The sequence below is a fragment of the Emys orbicularis genome, chromosome 7 (genome assembly GCF_028017835.1).
Source record: "Emys orbicularis isolate rEmyOrb1 chromosome 7, rEmyOrb1.hap1, whole genome shotgun sequence".
In the NCBI taxonomy this organism is placed as follows: Eukaryota; Metazoa; Chordata; order Testudines; family Emydidae; genus Emys; species Emys orbicularis.
In genome coordinates this window covers 49290071-49314897 of record NC_088689.1, presented here as the reverse complement: position 1 = coordinate 49314897, position 24827 = coordinate 49290071, and the positions used below count along the sequence as shown (strand labels likewise).

The following is a 24827-nucleotide window of genomic DNA, read 5'->3' as shown; positions in this document are numbered from 1 at the left end:
AAAGTCCTGTGGCTGAAACAGCTTATCCTAAACTAATACAATGTTTTCCAGAGTACAAGGCCCTAGCAGACCATCCTAACCACATGTGTGGCCTCTTCCAACCTAGCACTCCTAGCCCCACTGACACATGGATGCCTGGGAGCCAAAGTACAGCGAGGTGATGGTATCTGAGGCACCTTAAGAACCCATAGACACCAGTTAGGTCAGCAGACTGCATTCTACAAATGGAACTCTGGCTGTTCTTCACTGTCTGCTGATTGGCTATTTGCTCCTCATTCCTTTCTATGCGTCTGTCTGCTGGTAGGTTTCAGAGTAGCAGCCGTGTTAGTCTGTATCCGCAAAAATAACAGGAGTACTTGTGGCACCTTAGAGACTAACAAATTTATTAGAGCATAAGCTTTCGTGGGCTACAACCCACTTCTTCGGATGCATATAGAGTGAACCATATATTGAGGAGATATATATACACACACATACAGAGAGCATGAACAGGTGGGAGTTGTCTTACCAACTCTGAGAGGCCAATTAAGTAAGAGAAAAAAAACTTTTGAAGTGATAATCAAGATGGTTCAGTACAGACAGTTTGATAAGAAGCAAGTGTGAAAATACTTACAAGGGGAGATAGATTCAATGTTTGTAATGGCTCAGCCATTCCCAATCCCTATTTAGCCCTGAGTTGATTGTGTCTAGTTTGCATATCAATTCCAGCTCAGCAGTCTCTCGTTGGAGTCTGTTTTTGAAGTTTTTCTGTTTTAAGATAGCCACCCGCAGGTCTGTCAAAGAATGGCCAGACAGGTTAAAGTGTTCTCCCACTGGTTTTTGAGTATTATGATTCCTGATGTCAGATTTGTGTCCATTAATTCTTTTGCGTAGAGACTGTCCGGTTTGGCCAATGTACATGGCAGAGGGGCATTGCTGGCACATGATGGCATATATCACATTGGTAGATGTGCAGGTGAATGAGCCACTGATGGTATAGCTGATGTGATTAGGCCCTATGATGGTGTCACTTGAATAGATATGTGGACAGAGTTGGCATCGGGCTTTGTTACAAGGATAGGTTCCTGGGTCAGTGTTTTTGTTCAGTGATGTGTGGTTGCTGGTGAGTATTTGCTTTAGGTTGGGGGGTTGTCTGTAAGCGAGGACAGGTCTGTCTCCCAAGATCTGTGAGAGTAAAGGATCATCTTTCAGGATAGGTTGTAGATCTCTGATGATGCGCTGGAGAGGTTTTAGTTGGGGGCTGAAGGTGACAGCTAGTGGTGTTCTGTTATTTTCTTTGTTGGCCCTGTCTTGTAGGAGGTGACTTCTGGGTACTCGTCTGGCTCTGTCAATCTGTTTTTTCACTTCAGCAGGTGGGTATTGTAGTTTTAAGAATGCTTGATAGAGATCTTGTAGGTGCTTGTCTCTATCTGAGGGATTGGAGCAAATGCGGTTATATCTTAGAGCTTGGCTGTAGACAATGGATCGTGTGGTGTGTCCTGGATGGAAGCTGGAGGCATGTAGGTAAGTGTAGCGGTCAGTAGGTTTCCGGTACAGGGTGGTATTTATGTGACCATCGCTTATTAGCACAGTAGTGTCCAGGAAATGGACCGCTTGTGTGGATTGATCTAGGCTGAGGTTGATGGTGGGATGGAAATTATTGAAATCATGGTGGAATTCCTCAAGGGCTTCTTTTCCATGGGTCCAGATGATGAAGATGTCATCAATGTAGCGCAAGTAGAGTAGGGGCGTTAGGGGACGAGAGCTAAGGAAGCGTTGTTCTAAGTCAGCCATAAAAATGTTGGCATACTGCGGGGCCATGCGGGTACCCATAGCAGTGCCGCTGACTTGAAGGTATATATTGTCCCCAAATGTGAAATAGTTGTGGGTGAGGACAAAGTCACAGAGTTCAGCCACTAGGTTAGCTGTGACATTATCGGGGATACTGTTCCTGATAGCTTGTAGTCCATCTGTGTGTGGAATATTGGTGTAGAGGGCTTCTACGTCCATAGTGGCCAGGATGGTGTTTTCTGGAAGATCACCGATGGATTCTAGTTTCCTCAGGAAGTCAGTAGTATCTCGAAGATAGCTAGGAGTGCTGGTAGCGTAGGGTCTGAGGAGAGAGTCCACATAACCAGACAAGCCTGATGTTAGGGTGCCAATGCCTGAGATGATGGGGCGTCCAGGATTTCCAGGTTTATGGATCTTGGGTAGCAAATAGAATGTCCCTGGTCGGGGTTCTAGGCATGTGTCTGTACAGATTTGTTCCTTTGCTTTGTCAGGGAGTTTTTTTAGCAGATGGTGTAGTTTCTTTAGGTAATCCTCAGTGGGATCAGAGGATAATGGCCTGTAGAATGTGGTGTTAGAGAGCTGTCTAGCAGCCTCTTGGTCATATTCCAATTTATTCATGATGACGACAGCACCTCCTTTGTCAGCCTTTTTGATAATGATGTCAGGGTTGTTTCTGAGGCTGTAGATGGCGTTGTGTTCAGCATGGCTGAGGTTATGGGGCAAGTGATGTTGCTTATCCACAATTTCAGCCTTTGCACGTTGACGGAAGCAATCTATGTAGAAATCCAGTCTGTTGTTTCGACCGTCCGGAGGAGTCCACGCAGAATCCTTTTGTTTGTAGTGCTGGTAGGGGGGATTCTGTGGGTTAGTATGCTGTTCAGAGGTATGTTGGAAATATTCTTTGAGTCGGAGACGTCGAAAGTAGGATTCTAGGTCACCGCAGAACTGTATCATGTTCGTGGGTCTGGAGGGACAAAAGGAGAGGCCCCGAGATAGGACAGACTCTTCTGCTGGGCTAAGAGTATAGCTGGAAAGGTTAACAATATTGCTGGGTGGGTTAAGGGAACTACTGTTGTGGCTCCTTGTGGCATGTAGCAGTTTAGATAGTTTAGTGTCCTTTTTCCTTTGTAGAGAGGCAAAGTTTGTCTTGTAAATGGCTTGTCTAGTTTTTGTAAAGTCTATCCATGAGGAAGTTTGTGTGGAAGGTTGGTTTCTTATGAGAGTATCCAGTTTTGAGAGCTCATTCTTAATCTTTCCCTGTTTGTTGTATAGGATGCTGATCAGGTGGTTTCGCAGTTTCTTTGAGAGTGTGTGACACAGTCTCTCAGCATAGTCTGTGTGATATGTAGATTGTAATGGATTTTTTACCTTTAGTCCTTTTGGTATGATGTCCATCTGCTTGCATTTGGAAAGGAAGATGATGTCTGTCTGTATCTGTACGAGTTTTTTCATGAAGTTGATGGATTTCCACTCCATACGGCTAAATGCAGTGCCTTGCATAATGACAGGTTTCAGAGTAGCAGCCGTGTTAGTCTGTATCCGCAAAAATAACAGGAGTACTTGTGGCACCTTAGAGACTAACAAATTTATTAGAGCATAAGCTTTCGTGGGCTACAACCCACTTCTTCGGATGCATATAGAGTGAACCATATATTGAGGAGATATATATACACACACATACAGAGAGCATGAACAGGTGGGAGTTGTCTTACCAACTCTGAGAGGCCAATTAAGTAAGAGAAAAAAAACTTTTGAAGTGATAATCAAGATGGTTCAGTACAGACAGTTTGATAAGAAGCAAGTGTGAAAATACTTACAAGGGGAGATAGATTCAATGTTTGTAATGGCTCAGCCATTCCCAATCCCTATTTAGCCCTGAGTTGATTGTGTCTAGTTTGCATATCAATTCCAGCTCAGCAGTCTCTCGTTGGAGTCTGTTTTTGAAGTTTTTCTGTTTTAAGATAGCCACCCGCAGGTCTGTCAAAGAATGGCCAGACAGGTTAAAGTGTTCTCCCACTGGTTTTTGAGTATTATGATTCCTGATGTCAGATTTGTGTCCATTAATTCTTTTGCGTAGAGACTGTCCGGTTTGGCCAATGTACATGGCAGAGGGGCATTGCTGGCACATGATGGCATATATCACATTGGTAGATGTGCAGGTGAACGAGCCACTGATGGTATAGCTGATGTGATTAGGCCCTATGTATGCCAACATTTTTATGGCTGACTTAGAACAACGCTTCCTTAGCTCTCGTCCCCTAACGCCCCTACTCTACTTGCGCTACATTGATGACATCTTCATCATCTGGACCCATGGAAAAGAAGCCCTTGAGGAATTCCACCATGATTTCAATAATTTCCATCCCACCATCAACCTCAGCCTAGATCAATCCACACAAGCGGTCCATTTCCTGGACACTACTGTGCTAATAAGCGATGGTCACATAAATACCACCCTGTACCGGAAACCTACTGACCGCTACACTTACCTACATGCCTCCAGCTTCCATCCAGGACACACCACACGATCCATTGTCTACAGCCAAGCTCTAAGATATAACCGCATTTGCTCCAATCCCTCAGATAGAGACAAGCACCTACAAGATCTCTATCAAGCATTCTTAAAACTACAATACCCACCTGCTGAAGTGAAAAAACAGATTGACAGAGCCAGACGAGTACCCAGAAGTCACCTCCTACAAGACAGGGCCAACAAAGAAAATAACAGAACACCACTAGCTGTCACCTTCAGCCCCCAACTAAAACCTCTCCAGCGCATCATCAGAGATCTACAACCTATCCTGAAAGATGATCCTTTACTCTCACAGATCTTGGGAGACAGACCTGTCCTCGCTTACAGACAACCCCCCAACCTAAAGCAAATACTCACCAGCAACCACACATCACTGAACAAAAACACTGACCCAGGAACCTATCCTTGTAACAAAGCCCGATGCCAACTCTGTCCACATATCTATTCAAGTGACACCATCATAGGGCCTAATCACATCAGCTATACCATCAGTGGCTCGTTCACCTGCACATCTACCAATGTGATATATGCCATCATGTGCCAGCAATGCCCCTCTGCCATGTACATTGGCCAAACCGGACAGTCTCTACGCAAAAGAATTAATGGACACAAATCTGACATCAGGAATCATAATACTCAAAAACCAGTGGGAGAACACTTTAACCTGTCTGGCCATTCTTTGACAGACCTGCGGGTGGCTATCTTAAAACAGAAAAACTTCAAAAACAGACTCCAACGAGAGACTGCTGAGCTGGAATTGATATGCAAACTAGACACAATCAACTCAGGGCTAAATAGGGATTGGGAATGGCTGAGCCATTACAAACATTGAATCTATCTCCCCTTGTAAGTATTTTCACACTTGCTTCTTATCAAACTGTCTGTACTGAACCATCTTGATTATCACTTCAAAAGTTTTTTTTCTCTTACTTAATTGGCCTCTCAGAGTTGGTAAGACAACTCCCACCTGTTCATGCTCTCTGTATGTGTGTGTATATATATCTCCTCAATATATGGTTCACTCTATATGCATCCGAAGAAGTGGGTTGTAGCCCACGAAAGCTTATGCTCTAATAATTTTGTTAGTCTCTAAGGTGCCACAAGTACTCCTGTTATGTCTGCTGGTAGTCTCACTCTTCTTACCCTCTATATTCCTCTTCATTCTCTCCTCCATTCCATAATTCTCTCTCAATATCCCTCTTCCCTTTCCATCCATTTTCTTTTGTGCTCCTATTAACTCATCCTTCCATTTACCCTTCACCCCCATAATTAATAGCAACGCTCAGCTCATATAGAGCACTTTTCACCCATTAGATATCAAAGTTCTTTACAAAGAAAGCCATTTTACAAATGGCAAAACTGAGGCAAATATAACTGATTTGCTCCAAGTCAGTCAGCAGCTCTGTTGACTCCTTAACCCAGTGCTGTGTAGTGGACCATGCTGCTACTCTAAAAACAAAAACAAACTTTTTAAAATTATTCGGTACCATTGATTTGTTAGCAAATAGCTAATCTAGGTAACCCCCACACTCATTCTACTGTTACCCTTCATATATGACATTGTAAAAGAATCACAGAAGGAGTTGTTTTATTTTAACAGTATTATCCCTGAAGCTACTTTGTCTCTCTTTCTCTTCCTTCTGTCTCTGGTTCATTAGAGAGCTTAACCAAATGCAAAGAAACAGAACAAATACCATCATTCTTTCCTCTTGTTGTTACTAGTGCTCACCTGTGTCATCTTGTCTTAAACTATAAACTCTTCATGTGTCTTTCCATGTTTGTACAGCCCTTAGCACTACAGGACGGTGCTCCTGACAAAGGCCCCACTTTGGCATTACCACAGTATACAGTACAGCAAAAAAACTCACTGAAGTACCAGAAAGAATCTCACTTTCATCATTATATTACAGTTGCAAATGATGGTGTTTCTCTTTTAGTTGTAACCCTTTCATAGACAGCTTGATTCCAGCATCAGAGGCATGTGAAGAATAGTTTTGTTCTGCATGGATATTTATGAATAAAGGTGCTACACCAAATTCTGTGCTGCAGAAAAAGGGTGTAAAAGCAACTACAAAGAAGGGTCTGGTGGTGTTTGTTTATTCACATTACAAAAGATTTGGGTCCTTACTGTTAGAGGAGACCAATATTTTTAGTTATTCTCTCACCATAAGAATTATTTCTGATCCTCTTTTTAACTTTGGTTATACACAGAAGTCTTACTTTTATGAAAATTAAGACCACTAAAAATGGTTTTGTAATTAAAAATAAAAACACAGGAAAACTTTTTTTAAATCAAAACTTTCTCCTGTAATATCTGAAGCCCAAAGATTGCTGCACTAAAACCTTGAAAGTGAAACTGATTTCACTGATACTTCCTTGTCATAGTAGAATAATGCAAACTATAACAAAGAGATAAATGGTGACAAGTAACCTGTATTTTTAAAATGCTTTAATTTTAATATTATTAGTCACAAGGTAGGAAATGAATTGATTTCCAAGATTTTTTTAAAATTAACGTGCACACTACAAAAGTAAATAATCAAGAACTTTTCTGAAAGATAATCAGTAATTTCCACTGGGTACTTCAACGGTAGAAGCTTTTCCCACTCAATCAAATGTCATACAACTACTGCAGACATTCCTTCACTTAGGATAAATCATCATCCACTTAAAGAATGATGGTCCTTGAAGACCCCTAGCGGAGATTTTTAGAAACTACAGCTGATCAGCTAAAACGCATATCACTAAGTGTACAAATACTGTATTATTGTGGTAACATTCAAAGGCTAGTGCCCCAGTGTGGTAGGCACTGTTGAAACACATAACAAAAAAGACTGAAAAGATTACACTGCAATTAAATATGTTACATCCTCTTACAGCAGAGCATTATAGTGTTGTGCCAGCAACGTGATTAAGGAGTTTCACAAATTCCATGAGAACTCGCACATTGAACTGTTTTCAACTTTATTTTTCAACATGACCCAGAAGAGTATAACATTATAAAAATGTCTATAAAAACATTATGATGGTTACAGGAACAGGAGATTTATGAGGCACACGTTTCTAACAATGAGAATTAAATTTTAATCATTCTTTTCAAGATTCACAAAGTCACAAAGTCTCTTTTTTGCAGTACCAATAACAACAATTTTGTCGCTGAGTAGACATTTAACAGAAAATCCCTTAGGAAAAACATTCAAGGATCCTTAGTTCTCCGTAGAACCTCTTCCCAAGATTTATTTATTAGACTTAAATTTTGTATGTACATTGGCAATCCAAATGGCAAGTTAGTTGAATTCTAGAGAAGACTCTTGAAACGTCCATCTACAGTTTCACATTTTTCTCCTAGTAATAATAATAAAGCAGAGAATGTAAATACTCTTGTACGGACATTTGAGGTCCTGTGAGGTAGGTGGACAACGATAATTTGCAGTGAACAGGACAAAGGGAAAAACTCGGACTCTGATTTTTGGTCCCAGCCCTCCCGCTCCCGCATCAAAAGACATTACAAGTGTAGCCACTCCTAGTGAACCAAAATATTAGAATCTGGGAGTCTCGGGGCCAAAATTCGGTCACCTCCAGCAACATCCAGGTTCTCGACCTGGATTTTTGCAGCCCTCGTGCTGCAGGAGGCATGTTGGCGTGTGCTGTAGGAGCGGCTACATGTGGACGATATTCTGATAGAACAATTGACGGGTTAGAGCCAAGATCTTAGAGCCATATGGAGGATCCCGCGTTTAACCTTATAGTGGGAGGAGTCACAGGCGGCTCCCGAGTCCTTTCCCCCGGCCCGGGGGTACAAAACCCGGGGGTGATGCTGATAAAACGGGACTGCGGGCGGACCCAGCACCTTTACAGCAGTGCTACCCCTGGGCGCGGGGGCGCGCGCATGGATATCCCCGGGAGGCGCGCACCCATGCGGATACCCCGGACACCCGCCTCAGAGGAGGCTGGGGAAGCCTGGCCAGGTGGCATCTCTGCCCCGCCCCCTCCGCTAAAGAGCCCGGGGAGGCTGCAGCGGGACCACTCATGTTCGAGTCGCGCCTCCGAGCCAATGAAAATTCGCTGCCGGCTGCCACAGCATGGCCCAGTGCCCGTTACCATGGAGACCTTCCACTCTTCTCGTGGGATTTGCGCATTTGGACGTGGCTCTCGCGAGATTTCCGGGCGGCGCGGTGACGCCACTGCGTGCGTGCTTGAGGCGGAAGTGTTTCGGTGTTTACAGGAGACAGAGCCTGGGGCCGGGGCGCCGGGACGCAGCCGCAGAGCCCATGTGCCCGCAGCCCCCACCGCCTATGGAGGTGATGGAGGGGCCCCTCAACCTGGTGAGCCGCGCCCCGGGCGGGGAGGGGTCGCTGGGCAGCGGCGCCGGGGCGGGCAGGGTGAGGGGCGGGCGGCGGCTGCCCCGCTGGCAGGGTGGGCGCCTGGCGATGCAGGTGCGGAGCGCGAGAAGAGTCGGTGCTGGGGCGGGCAATGGGAGGTGAACGCCCCGGAGACCCGGCTGCGCTGCGGCTTCCACCGCCGCAGGGGGAGGAGCTGCCCCCGTGGCACAGCAGGGGGCTGAGTGTCGCTGGCGAGGACAAGGCCCTGCTGGCTGAGGTGGAGGAGGCTGCTAGTAGCGGCTGCACCTTCCCCTCGCGCCCTGCGGCAGGGGCCTTGAACTCCAGCCTCTGGTGCCCACCAGCGGGACAGTAAACAAACGTTCCGGGCAGGTCCCAGTGCGGGGGAAATGCAGTACCCGTGGAGTCATTGTCTGGTCGGTCCTGGCGGTGCACATTCTTCAAAATAGCCTCATAGCCCTGATTAGAAACCACCTCTAGCCACGTCAGCTCGGAGTAATAATGTAACAGCTGCTACTGAGTTAAATATGGTGTTAGACCCCTTAGAAAATCCCCCGTCTTTCTATGTATACACCCTAAGAATAAAAGGTGATGGGCAGGTAACACAGACACTCGAAGTTACTCGTGTACAGTATTGTGTAAGTGTCGTTCCTTCACTGGTGTATAGTATTTCAGTACTTTGAGAGTTAGTCATAGGGCCAGGAGATTTTGGACTGCTAAAAGTGGCTGTAGCTGTTTAGAAAGATTAGTAGAGGGAATCAAAGCATGAATAACTGTTTCATCAAATCAAGATTGGGATAAGGAGTAATTCTGGCTGTGCCCGGGTACTAGAATACTTATATGAGTGACATGAGACATGTGCCAAAACAACAAGGAGTCTGGTGGCACCTTAAAGACTAACAGATTTATTTGGGCATAAGATTTCGTGGGTAAAAACCTCACTTCTTCGGATGCAGTGAGGTTTTTACCCACAAAAGCTTATGCCCAAATAAATCTGTTAGTCTTTAAGGTGCCACCAGACTCCTTGTTGTTTTTGTAGATACAGACTAACACGGCTACCCCCTGATATGAGACATGTGGGAAGGAAACACTTTAGGATTACAGAAACAGGATAAAATGCACACTGCGGCCTTGTCTGCATGAGAGAAGTACTAATTTAATTAAATTGGTGGAACCCTATTGTATAGAGAGACTTTTAATGTGTGCCTTATAGATTTAAAGTAGATTCCTTACTGATTTAAGCTAAATTGATATAAGGAACTCAGACTGAAATAGTGATTTTGCAGTAGGTTGGCACCAAGGCTAATCTGAGATTTAAAGTTATGTCATGTAGAGAAGGTCTAAGGCCAAGTAGTAAGAAGTTGATCTGTGCTCACAAGCAAGAAACAAGTGAATAATCATACATAAGGGGTAATTTAGTGATTGGATGGGCATCCAATCAGGCTGAAAGTTAAGAAGATTGTGCTGGAGGAAGGAGCCATAGAGGTTGAGAAGTCACTCCAGAACCTTGTTAAGCAGTTGAGTAAACATAGGACTGCAGTCAGCAACTGAGGAAAGATCTAGTGGGGGTTTAGAAGACAGAGATCATCAATTTTGAGTTCTGAGTGGTAAATAGGTGATAACTATGGGTAGCTGGGCAGGAGTCACCATTTAGTAGTGCCCCTTCCTGACATTTAAAAGCAGACCATTAAGTAAGGTCTTCTGCACTAACAAAAGTATGAATTAGGCCAAAGAGATGGTCTGACCACAAGAGCAGTGTGATCACCGTACCGGTTTATAGTGCCAGACAAAAATATCTCTAGACTCTTGTGTGTGCTATAGGAGTTCTTGTAAAGAGAGTAGTGACATATGTTGTCCACTAGCATCCTGACAGTGGCCAATACAACTTCAGAGGAAGGTGCAAGAAACCCTACAAATAAAAAAATAATGGAATGACCTGCTTATGGGGGAATATTTTCCTAACCCCCTCATTAATGAGTGACTATAACCTGAAGTATGGTTTTTACCCTTAACGTAGAACTTTGTATCTTATCTGATGGAACTATGAATCATCTCATCCCTGGAAACAACCAATGTCTTTTTGAATCCCACTGAGCTCTTGGCCTCTCTTGTGGCAATGACTTCCATAGGTATTATGTAGTGTAGATAAGGGCTAAGTGTTTTATAAGTAAGTTACAGCTTTTAACAGTTTTCCCTCTGTTGAAATTAGGCTCACTGCTCTGAAAGCCAGGATCACCCGGTAACTTTTTTTCTAAAGTACAATATTTTCTTTCCTCCAGTGTAGAATGTTGACTTTTTAGTGAAATTGCATAGGTTTGTTAGCAGCTCAGACCATTCATTCTAAAATTCAACAACTCTTGGATGTGAATACCATATGTTCCTGGTGACTTTAAAAATTTCATTTTGTTGTATCACCTCTTTACCTGAGAAGTTGAGCATCTCGCCTATTTCCACAATGAAGAGAACTGATAAAAATAATTTAGCTACTTTGCAGTGTCCTTTTGCACCTGAATTGCTCCTTTAACATCCTGCTTATCCAGCAAACCTGAAAATTCTCTTGTCGTCTTTCTGCAACTGATACTTAGAGTTTCTAGTTTATGTATTTGGCTATTTGCGCTTAGCGTATCTAATTCCTTACATGTCTGCAATAGTATGCTTTTCTCTATTGGCTTCACTTGGGCTGCATTTCCATTTTTCTGAAGGATACCTGTTGGCTCAAATTTCTTTAGTCCTTTAACTATACCATTTTCTGTTTGCATCCCCCTTCTTGTTGTGCATGCCTTCTGAGTCATCATGGTATGCCTAAATAGCCTAAGGATTTTAGTTTCCTCAAGCCTGACTTTAGGGTTTTGACTTTTTTCTTCTTGAAATCCTCCTTTCTAAAGGGTAGTCTCACAGTGCTAGCTTTTGGTGATTGTTTCTGTGAAAGAATATCTTAATTATATTGTGGTCACTAATACTTACTGGTTCAACTATAGTGACTTCTTGAATTAACAGCTGTGTATTATTTAGGAATAAGTTCCTTCCTTCCCCATTAACATCTAGCACCATCTCGCAGCCCATTAAGGGAGCAGTGATGCTGGGCCTGTGCTCCTTCTCTCCTTCAGGGAATTCCAGAGTTTTTCCTGGTCCCAAAGTTTCTATTAACTTTGAGTAAGTGGGATTATAATCCTACTAGTCTAGTTGTAGGGTTATGTCTTAGAACTGTATCTGTATAAATTCTACTGGATGGTCACCTCCACTAAACCTCAGTCATGTCTACAATTGTAGGACCCCCTTTATTTCTTGGTTTTCCTTTTCCCAAAATAGCTTCATTATAAAAGAACCTCCCCCTCCCCCACTAATGTTTGTAGTGAAGCTGGTTGGTGTTAGCAACAGAACACAGGTTGCTAAATTCTGTCATTTGTTAGTTTGACAAAACAAACCCTCCCTGAAGTTACTTTCCTCAGCCCTCCTTGCTTCATTTTTTTAGTTTGTTTTTTTACTTCAGTTGTAGCTTTTAGCATGTGTAGTCTATTGCAGTCTGTGCCTCGTATCTTGTTAAAGTTTTGTTAGTTTCCGAAGGATGCTCTACCATTAACTCCGAATATCTTCAAACAAGCAAAGTCATTCTATGTGGGCTAAAGTCTTTCCAGAGAGACTTTTCCACCGTGTTTCAGGAAAATAAAGCATGCATAAGGAAAGAGGACTTTCTGTCAACTTGTTGCTCCAGGGAGACCACAATAGATTTGCTCTGTTCGAAAACTAATAATTCACAAATCTACCTTTTAAAAATCACATAGGGTCTTACTTGTTTTGTCCTAGGAGTCTTCTATCAGCAGCTAGCAGTAGAGTGGGATCACTTGGGAGAGACTGCTCTTATTCACCCAGGCTAGAGTCATGTGACTATTTACCGCTTAAAGCTGTAGCTGTTCAGTTCCTTAGATTAGTAATCAAGCATGTTTCTAGCTTTCCTTACCTCAAAGGGGGCAGTCTTACTGTTCTGAATCATCCCACTCAAAGGAAAATTGACTTCCCATGTGGCTCATCAAAATTAATGAGCAAGTAGAGGGACGTTTGGTGCTTCCCTAAAGTCTCCATGTTTTCTTGAAGATGTGGAGATTCCCCTTAAAAGGGACTGTACTGCAACCAGAGGATGCCCTGTTACACAACTTCATTGTAACCATATTAGAAACTTGTCTGCTCCTCTGTTCTCCAGGAGTGCAGTGTTACAGGCCTAAACAATATCGGACAGGCTATGTTTTTTTTAAGGCTTTTCACATGCTTACCTGCTGTGATTAGCTATTTAACCATAATTTTAAATGACACTTTCTGTAGAAAATTCTTATGCAGAAATTATTCCAGGCTAATTTATAAATGGTACTGGGGTTCTGTTTTGCTGAATTTAATTCTGATAAATGAAATTGCTACTTTTTTCTTTCTTCTCAAGACTTAAGAATGTCTCCTCTTCCAGTTGACCTGGCTTCTTTGGACCTGTCTCTTGGATAGGCCAAGACTACCCATTTTGATATTGAAACTGTCACTTTGGGAAACTACAGAACTAGTTGTAAAGTTGAGTGTGTTGAGGGTTCTACAGATATTACTAATGCAAGATACCAAGCTCATTTCCTGTTAATGTCCCATTTCATATACTTTCTGAGCTGGGCTCCTATTTTTCTCAAGAGCATTTTAGTAAATTAAGTTACTTTATGCACAAACCAACCTCTCTTGCCAAAGGGTGAAGCATAGAAAATGGCTATTTGTGAAGCAAACACTGCTCTGGGTTAACATACTTGTGAATTCACTCCTTGGTTTGTCAGGAGAATAAACTCTTTTCCTTGGTATAGCCTCATGTGAGTGTCTATGGAAAGATGTAATAGAACAGTATCTTTCCCTTGGAATATTGGCAGAAAAAAGGAATCGCCTTCCTCTGCCGTGTTCAGACAAACGTGGGGATGAGCAAAAATGTGGGATGTTAACAATACTAAGGGTTTATCCATACAGCACTGTAGTGCCTGGTGCAAGCTGGCGTGTGAATCTGCAGCACATGAGCCTGTCACACAACGAGTGGCTGTATGGATCCTGCTGCTATCCCGTAAAAGTGCCATCACGTGTTTCGAGTAGATTGCACTAAATCACCATATAGACAAGCCCATAGTGGGTAAACGCCACTTAAATATTGTCACAAAGATCCTGGAGTCTAGTCTGAGCCTTTGTTCACACAGGTCAATACTGGGTTATAAAAACTACCCTACCGACCCAAATGTCTTAACTGGGTTGACATAACTGATAGGGCCCATAAACAAAAAACCCATCTCTCTAGAAACAGTATCTCTTAAATCATGCTCTACTTTGTTAAAACTCTTCTACTCTTAATCTGTTGCCATGAAGCAGCTTACTGCTATTAAAGTATGGCTGCTTATGCTGAATTTTGTAAACTTTTAACCAAGTTGAAGGCTTTTATGTAAAGCATCAAATGATAGTGCTTCTCTTATTTTGTCAGCTTTGAGTGCAGGGAGCTCTTCAGGATCGTGAAGGAAATGAAAAGCTGTTGGGAACTATGGTCCCACAAGAGAAGTGCATGTGTGGTTGATCTCACACATTGCTTATGAGAAGATTCCAGGCTCTCACATTAGGAATCAATAAGGGCAGTTTTGGAGGATTGTTTCCAGTAGCTCATGGCAATATAGCCACTGGTGGCTGGTTCCTTACACCATGGACCATTGCCCTAAGACACTTGTTTGCCACTGCAAGTGTGTAAATGTTAGGTATTCTGTGTGAAGCCTTACAGTCACTGCCACTTGATAAAACCTTAAACCTTTTGCCATACCTGCACAGTACATTTGTCCACAAAAGTCCTGCGGTGGGTGAGCATTATAGGAAATTGTTTCTCTGCCTCTCAAAGTCTGGAATGGGAGATCTTGGGTTAAGACTCTGAAGATGTATGATGTGTGAACACCTGATTATCTGTTTGGTGCTAGTTACTATAAAAACCAGTTCCAGCCATTTCTAGTTTCAGCTTTGATTAAAATAAAATTTTGTTTCTTTTAAGGCTCATCAGCAGAGTAGAAAAGCAGACCGGTTGTTGGCAGCAGGGAAATACGAAGAAGCAATTTCTTGTCACAAAAAAGCAGCTGGTGAGCGTTACCTTTCCATAAGATATTTATGATCGTTTTCAAAAGCAGCCTTGAAACTTGCTCAGGCCAAGTAACTATATACATACTTGCATATATACAAATGCTGTTTTTATACATGCAAAAAATGTGAACACAGGTTTGGAGGCCCTGTGGGAAGCCTCTCGGAAATGTGGCCTTTAATTTCACTTCAATTTTGACCTTTCATGCCTTTCTTACTTGGAGTAGCTAGTTATCAACATAATGTGGGAAATATTTAGCCACAAATCTTTGCTAAACAGTCTGTTGATGGTTAGCAATCTTAATGTTTTTAATGACTCTATTGCTGATAAAGCAATTTTTACCAAGAAAGCTCAACCTTCAGGGGTAATGAGCTCAGTTTTGCAGGCCCACCCTATGATTGACAGTCTTCCATCTTTATTCACAAAGATTTGTGTTCAGGTTCATATTTGATTTGTGAATGTGCAGCTGCTGCCTATTAACAGGTAAGATCTGCTCTGGAGAGCTGGGAGGTGGCCGCATTAGTAGGCACAACTGGCTGAATAGGTGCAGTTTCCTGGGTCTCGTATGGAGGACCACTAGATAGGTGGCTGCTCCAAGTGCTGTAGGTTTGTTTTTAATATACTTTCTGGGGAGAGGGAGCTGAGACGCTTGTATTCCTGCCCCAGTCACTGAGTTGAACTAGAAGAAGAAACTGAAAAGAAGAAAAAATTCTCTCTGCATTTGGAGAAGAGGGTACTGCTGTCAAAAGCTGACTTAGCACATCAACCACTTCTGGGTCCAGGTGCTTAGCAAGTGACTTCCAGCAGTTCAGTGGATTGGCTTTCTTTAAAATTTCAGTAAATATGTACTGCTTGAATACTTAAGTAATTTTAATAGATTATAGTAAATTTAGGCCTTAGAGGTTGTAAAATTCAAAATTAATTTTAAATAGAATTAATTTTTAAAAGGCATTTAAATAAAAAATGCATTGATTTTTATTCAGGTTTGGAGCCATGGATATTGATTCCCTACCCCATCAGTAATGCAGTCAAAGAAAAGTGTGGTACTCTACTGTAGAGTGTTCTTGTATTTCATTTATATGTTCTTTAAATGGATGTAAGACAGACTCTGGCCCATAGCTTTGTCATTTCCTTATGTACTGCGGGGACAGATGCTGCTGCTGCTCCTTTGGGGACTTCCTGCAAACCTTAGGTTTGATCTGGAAAAGGTTGTAATGAAATTGCGTGGGGGGTAGTGCTCTCCTTAGAGGTGAGGCAGTTAGAACCGTACATGGGAATGTGCAACGCATATTATACCATGATGAGCAAAGAGACTTCGCTTCAAAGATGATGATATGGAAGTAATTTACCTTTTAATACTATGTAGGCTTAAAGCTCTTCAGGGGAGACACGCATTTGAAAAGCAGTATGTATATTCCCAGCAACAATTTGCCTGTGTAAACCCCTCTTTGTGTGTGGATTCAGTGAACAAAATGAACAGATCTGAAAACTTTTAAAAATACTTAAATGTGTTAGTCTTTAGCTTTCAAGAAAAGAATGTTCTAATTGTTACAATCCTGGCCTAAGCATTTACCAATTTGTTTTTTGTGCAGCATACCTTGCTGAAGCCATGAAGCTGACACAATCCGAGCAGGTGAGATTGCATTTAGCTTGCATTCCACGACTGGGAAACGTTGAAGGTATTATTGTACAAACACACTAACTCTGGCCCTTGGGCATGTGCCCATTACACTATGTCCTAATTGTGTGATCATACCTCTTACACCATATAGTCATGCTACCTACTCTGAATGAGCTGCACTGCTCTAATTTATGCCTGGCTTTATGCCAAGGCCCGAAGAGCTGATCTAGTAGCTGGGGATAGCAGGAGGGTGGAGTAGAGCTGGGTGAATAACCCCTTATTGTGAGTCGCTGGCAGTTCCACAAAAGAAAAGAGAATTCTCTTTGGGGCAAACTAAAGAATATCCATTTTGGGTTAGACAGAATATTTTGTTGGACCTGAAACAGGCTTTGTGGGGCATGTGTGTGTGTGTGGTGGGGGAGGAAGAGGAAGCCTTCCTTAAGCTTAAACAGAGTGGTTAGAGCATTGTACCTGGGGTATGGGAAGCCTGGGTTCAGTTCCCCCTCTGCCTGATGTGGAACAGGAATTTGAACTTGCGTCACCTCCATGGCAGGTCTGTCTGTCTCTCCCGTTGAAGCTGTTCCACTTATTGGAACAGTCATTGGAGTGGGAACTTGGATCTTCAAGTGAGTGTCTGAGTCACCAGGCTGTAAAGTCGTGCTCTCTCTCTGATTCAGTGACTATAAAATTGCCACTACGACTGGGGAAAGTACATTGCCCCACTCCCCCTATTATTCTTGTTGTTTAAACATAGCTAAACTATTGAGAAAATTTCATCAAAAATGGAACACTTTTTTTAGCCAAGCCTGGAACATCCACCCCAATGGTCCAGCAATTGGAGGGACTCAGAATAGAGGGTCAGTTTGAAAATGCTGATGTAATCTCATTGTAGCAATCTCTGCTGCTTAGTGGTGGTGTCATTAACGCAGTGGTCTAGCTATATTCTACAACAAAAGGATTTGCTTCTTATTTAAAAAACACACGTGTTGAATTACTGGCCAAGTAAAGCATGACCTCTCATCCCAAGTACATTTGTGGATTATCCCAGGCCAATCAAACTTTTACCTCCTCCCTTCAGAAGTCTCCATATGGATTGAAAGAGAAATTACATATGTTCAAAAATTAAGTAGTCACACACAACACTTCCATTTCACAGACTACAGTTACAGTGAGTTTGATGGCATAAATGCCTGAATCTGCATTGCGGAAGCTAGAGAGAAAGGTTTCGCGTCCAGGGCATGCTAAGGTGCTGATTCTGTAAACGCTTAAGCATGTCTGTAACTTTACTCACAAATATATGCTTGCAGTATTAGGGCCTATGTGTTAATTCAGTCAATCTTCTTTTTCTTGGACAGGCTCAATTATCACTGGAATTACAAAGGGATAGTCACATGAAACAGTTATTGCTCATCCAGGAGAGGTGGAAAAGGGCAAAGAGAGAGGAAAGGCTAAAAGCCCAACAGAATGCAGACAAGGATATAGCTGCACATCTTCAGACCTCTTATAAACCATCAGCTGAAGAATCTGAAGACCACAACATATTGGTTCCTGTTACTCAGAAATACAGTCCTTCTGCAAATAAGCATCTACAGGAAACTCAGGGTGTCTTTGACAGGGAGCCAGATACACTATTATTTCTGCTTCAGAAAAGAGAGGAGCAATTGGAAGTGTGTATTGGGAACAAAGCCCCAAAAGATGACAAAACAATAATAGAGGAGCAGGCAACCAAAATTGCAGATTTGAAACGGCATGTGGAATTTCTTGTAGCTGAAAATGAGAGATTAAGGAGAGAAAATAAACAGCTAAAAGCAGAAAGGATTAGACTCCAAAAAGCTCCAGTAGAGAAGGAGTTGGATGTAGATGCTGATTTTGTGGAGAAGTCAGAGTTATGGGGCCTACAACAGCATTCAGAAACTGCTACTACTTCAGCCTCAACTTGGCAGAAGTTTGCAGCAAGTGCAGGGAAGGCTAAGGACATTCCAATACCTAATCTTCCTCCGTTGGACATTCCATCACCTGAACTCCCTCTACTGGAGCTCTCTGAAGATATACTGAAAGGACTTATGAACAGCTAAACGAAGACCATGAGAAGTGCTCATGAAAGGTAGTTAAGCAAATGAGAAAAGGGAAAACCACCAGGACAATGATGATCCAAGGGCAGCCAACATCTAACACAATCTTACTGTGCGAGAAAAGGCATTACAGCAACTGTCACTGTGAAATACACTTAATCATAGAGCTTAAGGGTACCATAAATTGGTAAATGCAAGCTCTTGCGTCTTTCTCCTGACGTTTCAAACCAAATGACTGCTTGGAAAACATTTCAAACACAATCCTTCAGGGTTTTGAAGTAATGCTATGTGTAATAAGTATCTATAATGCCATAAACGATGCAGAACTTAACTTATGGTTGCCAGATGGCTGCCACTTCAGCTTGAAAGATGCTTTCTATCATGCATTCAGATTGTAAGCATTTCATTATGCACAATTTTGTTAATGGAGAGGTGTATAAGTTACACTATATCTAGATGGATCGATGTGCCACACTCTTGTCTCCTGACAATATTAACCTCAGATTAATCAGGAGAAATATATAAACTTTCTATGGAGGAACCAAGTTATTCGTTCTGTGGGGAATTTTTTAGATTTTGTTTACATAACTAATCAAGGTGCATCAAATTTAACTCTGGGTTTCTATATAAAAAAGTTACATTGCTTAAAAAACCTGAGGAAAAAGTATCCTGTTCTTCAGAGGTGCATGAGTGGAAGTAATGCTAGTGGGCAGTATTTAATTGCACAAAGGAAATATTTGTTTACATCTGTAAATCAGTCACCAAGGCTATGAAAATAAAAAACTAAGTCGTAATCAACACCATAACAGTGGGTGAAAATAGTCTTCACAAACATTAAAGTGCCAGTCAATTGAACTATACAATTTGTTACACTAAAAATAGCCGGTGGTAAGGGAAAATGGAACACAACTTCCAGCCTTTCACCTTCAGGTGCATATAGAGAACTTGGGGAGAGTGCAGGGGTTGTGGTGGTCTGTAAAATGACATTCTTGTCTGTACAATTTTAAGAGGTGATGCACCTAATGAGTAGAAACCAGAGGGGACAGATTCCAAAACGGCTCGTTCAGTTCAAGACTCAAAGCACAAGTGCAATGGTTTTCTGTACTACCTCTACAGAATGAGCTTGTGCCCACAGCTTTAGTGCCAGCTTTCTGCAGAAGTGCAGAGAGAACACCATGGTCCCTCTTATTCTCAGCTTCTGTGCAAATTTTCTTCTTTCCCCAATGCCTGGTCTGTTCTCTCCCTGAATAGAAGGCAAGGGCTGGAGGAAAGAAATGCAGACAAAAACACTGGACTTGCTCAAGGAACAGGTTTGAATTTGCTCACAGCTCAAGAAATTTTGCTGTATTCCTAAACTGACAAACAAATTCTCTAGTTCACTGACTTCTGTATACATAGAAAGGGGGATGTTGAACTTCCTACTCAGATAACTAGTTAAAATCCAACAGTAGCAGTTGCATACATGTAAACTGAAAAGCTAGCATGCCTTCCAAAGGTGGTGAAATAACTAAAGTTATTTAAGGTCCTAATTAATTGCACTCTGTGAACCTTCCAATAAATGGTACTAGATGTTGTGGGATCATTTCAACCATTTTTATGTAGCTGCCACAGCTGCTGTCTGGCATGCTCCTGGCACTGTACAGGAAATCATTTTTGGACTGGCCACCTCCACTAAAGCATAATTCAAGTCTTAGGCCTTATCCATTCTGCTTCATGCCAAGCCACTTATCCATTGAGGATGAGTACTCAAGCAGGCAAAACAGTGACGCTGAAAGGAAACCTCTCACATTGTTCTCCAGCCTACATCAGACTCCAGGACAACTTCCTCCACAAATTGAACAAGGGCAGCTACAGTAGTACGAAGATTAATCTCTTCAATTTCTCCTTAGTTACAAGCTAGAGAGACCTTGCTTCCTTCCCATCCTCCCACAGTAAGGTAATCTATTGCTCTTAATTTGACTGAAATAAGCACAGTCCATTTAAAAACCCACCACAATAAGTGTCACAGCAGATGCTTCAGAGTAAAGTGCCACAATCACAAATAGTTAATAGTGGAATAAACTGCCCATGACAATCTTTTCCTAATGCCTGTCAGAAGTTGGCTATAATACAGAGGGGGGAGGATGTTTTTAAAAAATGTATCCATGTTGTGGATGTAACATTCTCCACAAACACCTAGTTCTTTTGTGAATCCTGTCAAACACTGGTTCTCATACAGCAATGAGTTCTACGGGTTAGTTATGTTAAGTAAAATACAGTTGCTTTTATCAGATTTAAATGTATTGCCTTTTAGTTTGTTATTATTTCCCTGTTCTTATGAGAAAAGATCAGTAGGAGCACCTGAACTTACCTTATGTTATTTCTGACATTACTCTAAATAGTCCCACTCTTTCCATGCTCTCCTTCTAGGGCTGGTCTTCCTATGCCTTCTTTGGACTTCAGTCTGATTCTTCTACTTCCCCTTTTGATATGGGGTTATTGGACCAAACCCAGTAGTCCACAGGAGGGCATTCATTAATTTATAGAATAGCATACTCTTTTTTTTTTTTTTAACATAGTATTTGCTTTTTGACTGCTGCTACGCATTGAGTGACAGTTTCCACTGAGCCGTCCGTAGCAATACCCAAGTCATGTTTACTACTTTATCATCTTGAAAGTATATTCTGTGGCAAACATTGCCATCTGGTGAACAAAATAATGTTACATTAAAACAAACAGCCCCTTTTTCTTAAAATAGCACATTACTTCAAGTCTTAAGTTTCCCCACTATCATGATTGTCAATATAGTCAACCCTTAAAGTTATCAGTTAGCATAAAAGAAAAGGTGCAGAGAGGGATAAACACTGCACACAATATAAACAATTTCGATCAGAGTCCTTATGTATGTTCCTGTTACTGTAGTTTTGACATTATCAAAGAGATTTTGTCATAGGGCCTAATTCCAATCGTTTTAAAGTCAATGGAAAGATGCCCCTGGGCTTTGGATCGGGTCCATGATGCATTATACTTGACATCTGTAAAATTCTGTGGTCTGTAATTTGAAAGCGTCTCACCAAGAACTAAATTTAAACATATGCCCAGACATTTAGTTCAATTCAGAGAGCTTGCTTTACCACAGAAACCACTGTTGTCTTGGAACCTAGAAATATTATCCCTGCTGAAAACAGCCAACATATGCTTTGCAAAAAGAATTTGTGAACTATGGAATCTGTGAGCATATCCCAGTAGAGGGAAAACCCATGGAAAGTTGCATGGAATCTTTTGGGAGTAAAATCTGCAAAACATAACACCAATGGCTACTTACTATCACAGCTAGAAAACAAAATACAAAAACACTGAGTTTTAAGTGTTGGTTTTATGTTCAGTGAGTCAGGATCTTATGCCCCTCTTCTAAGGAATTTTAGTTTTCAGAAAGTTACCTTGGCAAGATTAAGGCCTTCATATTAACAATAGCTCCTAGTACAATCTACCATTCACATTAAGTTGCTTTCAAGGTGCCATATTGAAAGTTGGTGGCTGTTTTGAATAGTACAGACGTGATACCTCTATTTGCAGTCAACTGCACATTCACCATAATTCCCATTTATATTCAGACTCATGATTATTTTTATGCCTATCCTCCCATTCTAAAAGTGGTGCTGAAATAGAAGAGACAGATACATTTTTTAGAAGTGGTTAAGGATGGTGACACGGAAGCAGGCCAGCAAAACTGACAAGAAAAATGCTCCGTTAATTTACAGCAGCATTTAAAATGTCTTACTGAACGGGACTCAAAATAGGGGAGAAGCAAAGTCTACGCTGTAGAATCTCCCTCAATTTAGAGCCCTTTAACTGAACCTAGTCAAATATTACTATAAGTTCTTCACAGTTGGTTTTGTGGGCTTCGGACATCTTACTTTTCAGCTCAGAAGTAACCCTTTCCTAACAAGGAAATCAGATACAATTTGGCTCTGGAGACAGATTATGACCGGTCTGGTGAGCATCTCTCTTGAATTTACTGTTTGAAAGTGATCAGAAATTATTAGTGGCAGCAACGCAATAATAGAAAGCTATAAACCTGAGACTCGGCTACAGCCTCTCTTATAGGCAAGATAGTGTTTAAAAACCCCCATAGGTTATAGGAGTTCATAACTTTTTAGAGACCAGGAGTCTTAGGCTTCCCCTCACACCCTTAAAAATGCTGTAAATTTGCCTAGTGCCTGTTTTGGAATCATTTGAACTACTGTCCCTCAAGTCAGTTTGCTACAGGTGGCACGATATTACTGAGATTAAACAGTATCAGATCCATAGAGCTATAAAACAAAAAATAGTATTTCCCATCTCAGGTCCACCCAAATCTAACCTTCAGCTCAAAGGAAAACACACACAAAACTACCATAAAACTGCATTGGCCCAGGATGGGAAGGGGCAGCACAGCCAAGACTGGCTGTCATGCACATGATCCCAGGAGGCAGGAAGGCACATACTGTGCTTACCTAGTTGGAAAATTCCAGGGAAATTCACACGGAACTATCACAAAGCAAAAGCTTCCTGTCTGATGCTTCAGCTTTAGGGAAGTTTCGAGTTTAAAATGCAAGTGTTCTCACATACCACGTCTGGAAAAGCATCAATCTTCAATTTGCTATAAAAGAGGGGGCAACTTTTCCATTGGCTCTACATAAATTGTAACTTCTTTTTAGAAAACTAATAGAACAAGTGAAAAAATGCAGAGATTAGTGTCTAACTAGGAATTTAAAGCCACCTCACAAGCTGAGCATCATTAGGCCTTTGGGCAGAGTTTCCTAGGCTGTGAGGGGCCTAGAAGTAGGTGCTGCACCAGAGGGCGCAATGCTCTGCAGGGGTGAGTATAACAAGAGCACAAAGACCAGAAAATAAAACTACACCAAAAAATAGTAACTAAAAAGGGCAGGAAAGCACTAAGCTGCTGACCTTGTTCTACCTGAGGCAGAACTTCTCAGGGGCGAGCAAGAGCAGGGTTGGTCCCAGGGTCCCTGGAATGTATTCAGGAGGGCACAGCCCATTCAGTATGGATACGGGCAGATGCTATCAGTCAAGAAGAAAGTGAGGGATTTTTGAAGTGTTATCTAGGAAGAGGAGACAAGACTTAGTGACAACCTGTGGGTATGTCTACACTACGAGAGTAGTTCGATTTTACTTAAATCAAATATGTGGAATCGATATTACAAAGTCGAACGTGTGTGTCCACACTAAGGACAGTAATTCGACTTAGTGAGTCCACACTAACGGGGCGTCGACATTGGAAGCGGTGCACTGTGGGCAGCTATCCCACAGTTCCCGCAGTCCCCGCTGCCCATTGGAATTCTGGGTCGAGCCGCCAATGCCTTCTGGGTAAAAAAATGTGTCGAGGGTGGTTTTGGGTAACTGTCGTCATCCAACCGTCACTCCCGCCCTCCCTCCCTGAAAGCGCCGGCGGGAAATCAGTTTGCGCACTTTTCTGGTCAGTGACAGCGCGGACGCCACAGCACTGCGAGCATGGAGCCCGCTGCGACCATCGCTGCAGTTATGGCCGTTATCAACACCTCGCACCTTATCCACCTTTCCCAGAGGCAGATGCTGAGAAATCGGGCGAGGAGGCTACGGCAGCGCGGTGAGGACCTGAAGTCTGAGAGTGGCACAGACCTGTCACAAAGCACGGGACCCCACACCGAGGACATCATGGTGGCAATGGGTCATGTTGATGCTGTGGAACGGTGATTCTGGGCCCGGGAAACAAGCAAGGACTGGTGGGACCGCATAGTGCTGCAGGTCTGGGATGAATCACAGTGGCTGCGAAACTTTTGCATGCGGAAGGGGACTTTCATGGAACTTTGTGAGTTGCTGTCCCCTGCCCTGAAGCGCAATGACACCCGGATGCAAGCAGCCCTGACTGTCCAGAAGCAAGTGGCCATTGCCCTCTGGAAGCTTGCAACGCCGGACAGCTACCGGTCAGTCGCGAACCACTTTGGCGTGGGCAAATCTACCGTGGGGGTTGTTGTCATGCAAGTAGCCAACGCAATCGTTGAGCTACTGCTCTCAAAGGTAGTGACCCTGGGAAACGTGGAGATCATCATAGATGGCTTCGCCGCGATGGGATTCCCAAACTGCGGTGGGGCTATAGATGGAACTCACATCCCTATCCTGGGACCAGACCACCAGGCCAGCCAGTACATTAACCGAAAGGGCTACTTTTCAATGGTGCTGCAAGCACTGGTGGACCATAGGGGACGTTTTACAAACATCAACGTCGGATGGCCGGGCAAGGTTCATGACGCTCGTGTTTTCAGGAACTCTGGTCTGTTTAGACGGCTGCAGGAAGGTATTTACTTCCCGGACCACAAAATAACTCTTGGGGATGTGGAGATGCCTATAGTCATCC

General features: G+C 42.5%; 1 protein-coding gene across 2 annotated transcripts in view; it reads left to right on the top strand.

Annotated features, from left to right (window-relative positions):
• The first annotated feature begins 8533 nt into the window (after positions 1–8533).
• Positions 8534–24827, top strand: part of NRBF2 (nuclear receptor binding factor 2) — a 30746-nt gene continuing 14452 nt past the window's right edge. Inside the window, exons 1-4 of one of the 2 annotated variants that reach the window (XM_065408088.1) lie at positions 8534–8628; positions 14675–14759; positions 16351–16391; positions 17735–18483. In XM_065408088.1, the coding sequence (XP_065264160.1) occupies positions 8575–8628; positions 14675–14759; positions 16351–16391; positions 17735–18454 (900 nt within the window). In that variant the 5' untranslated portion in view covers positions 8534–8574 and the 3' untranslated portion in view covers positions 18455–18483. Of the gene's footprint in view, positions 8629–14674; positions 14760–16350; positions 16392–17734; positions 19237–24827 lie in introns of those variants that run through there. The other variant, XM_065408087.1, reaches the window with a different exon arrangement.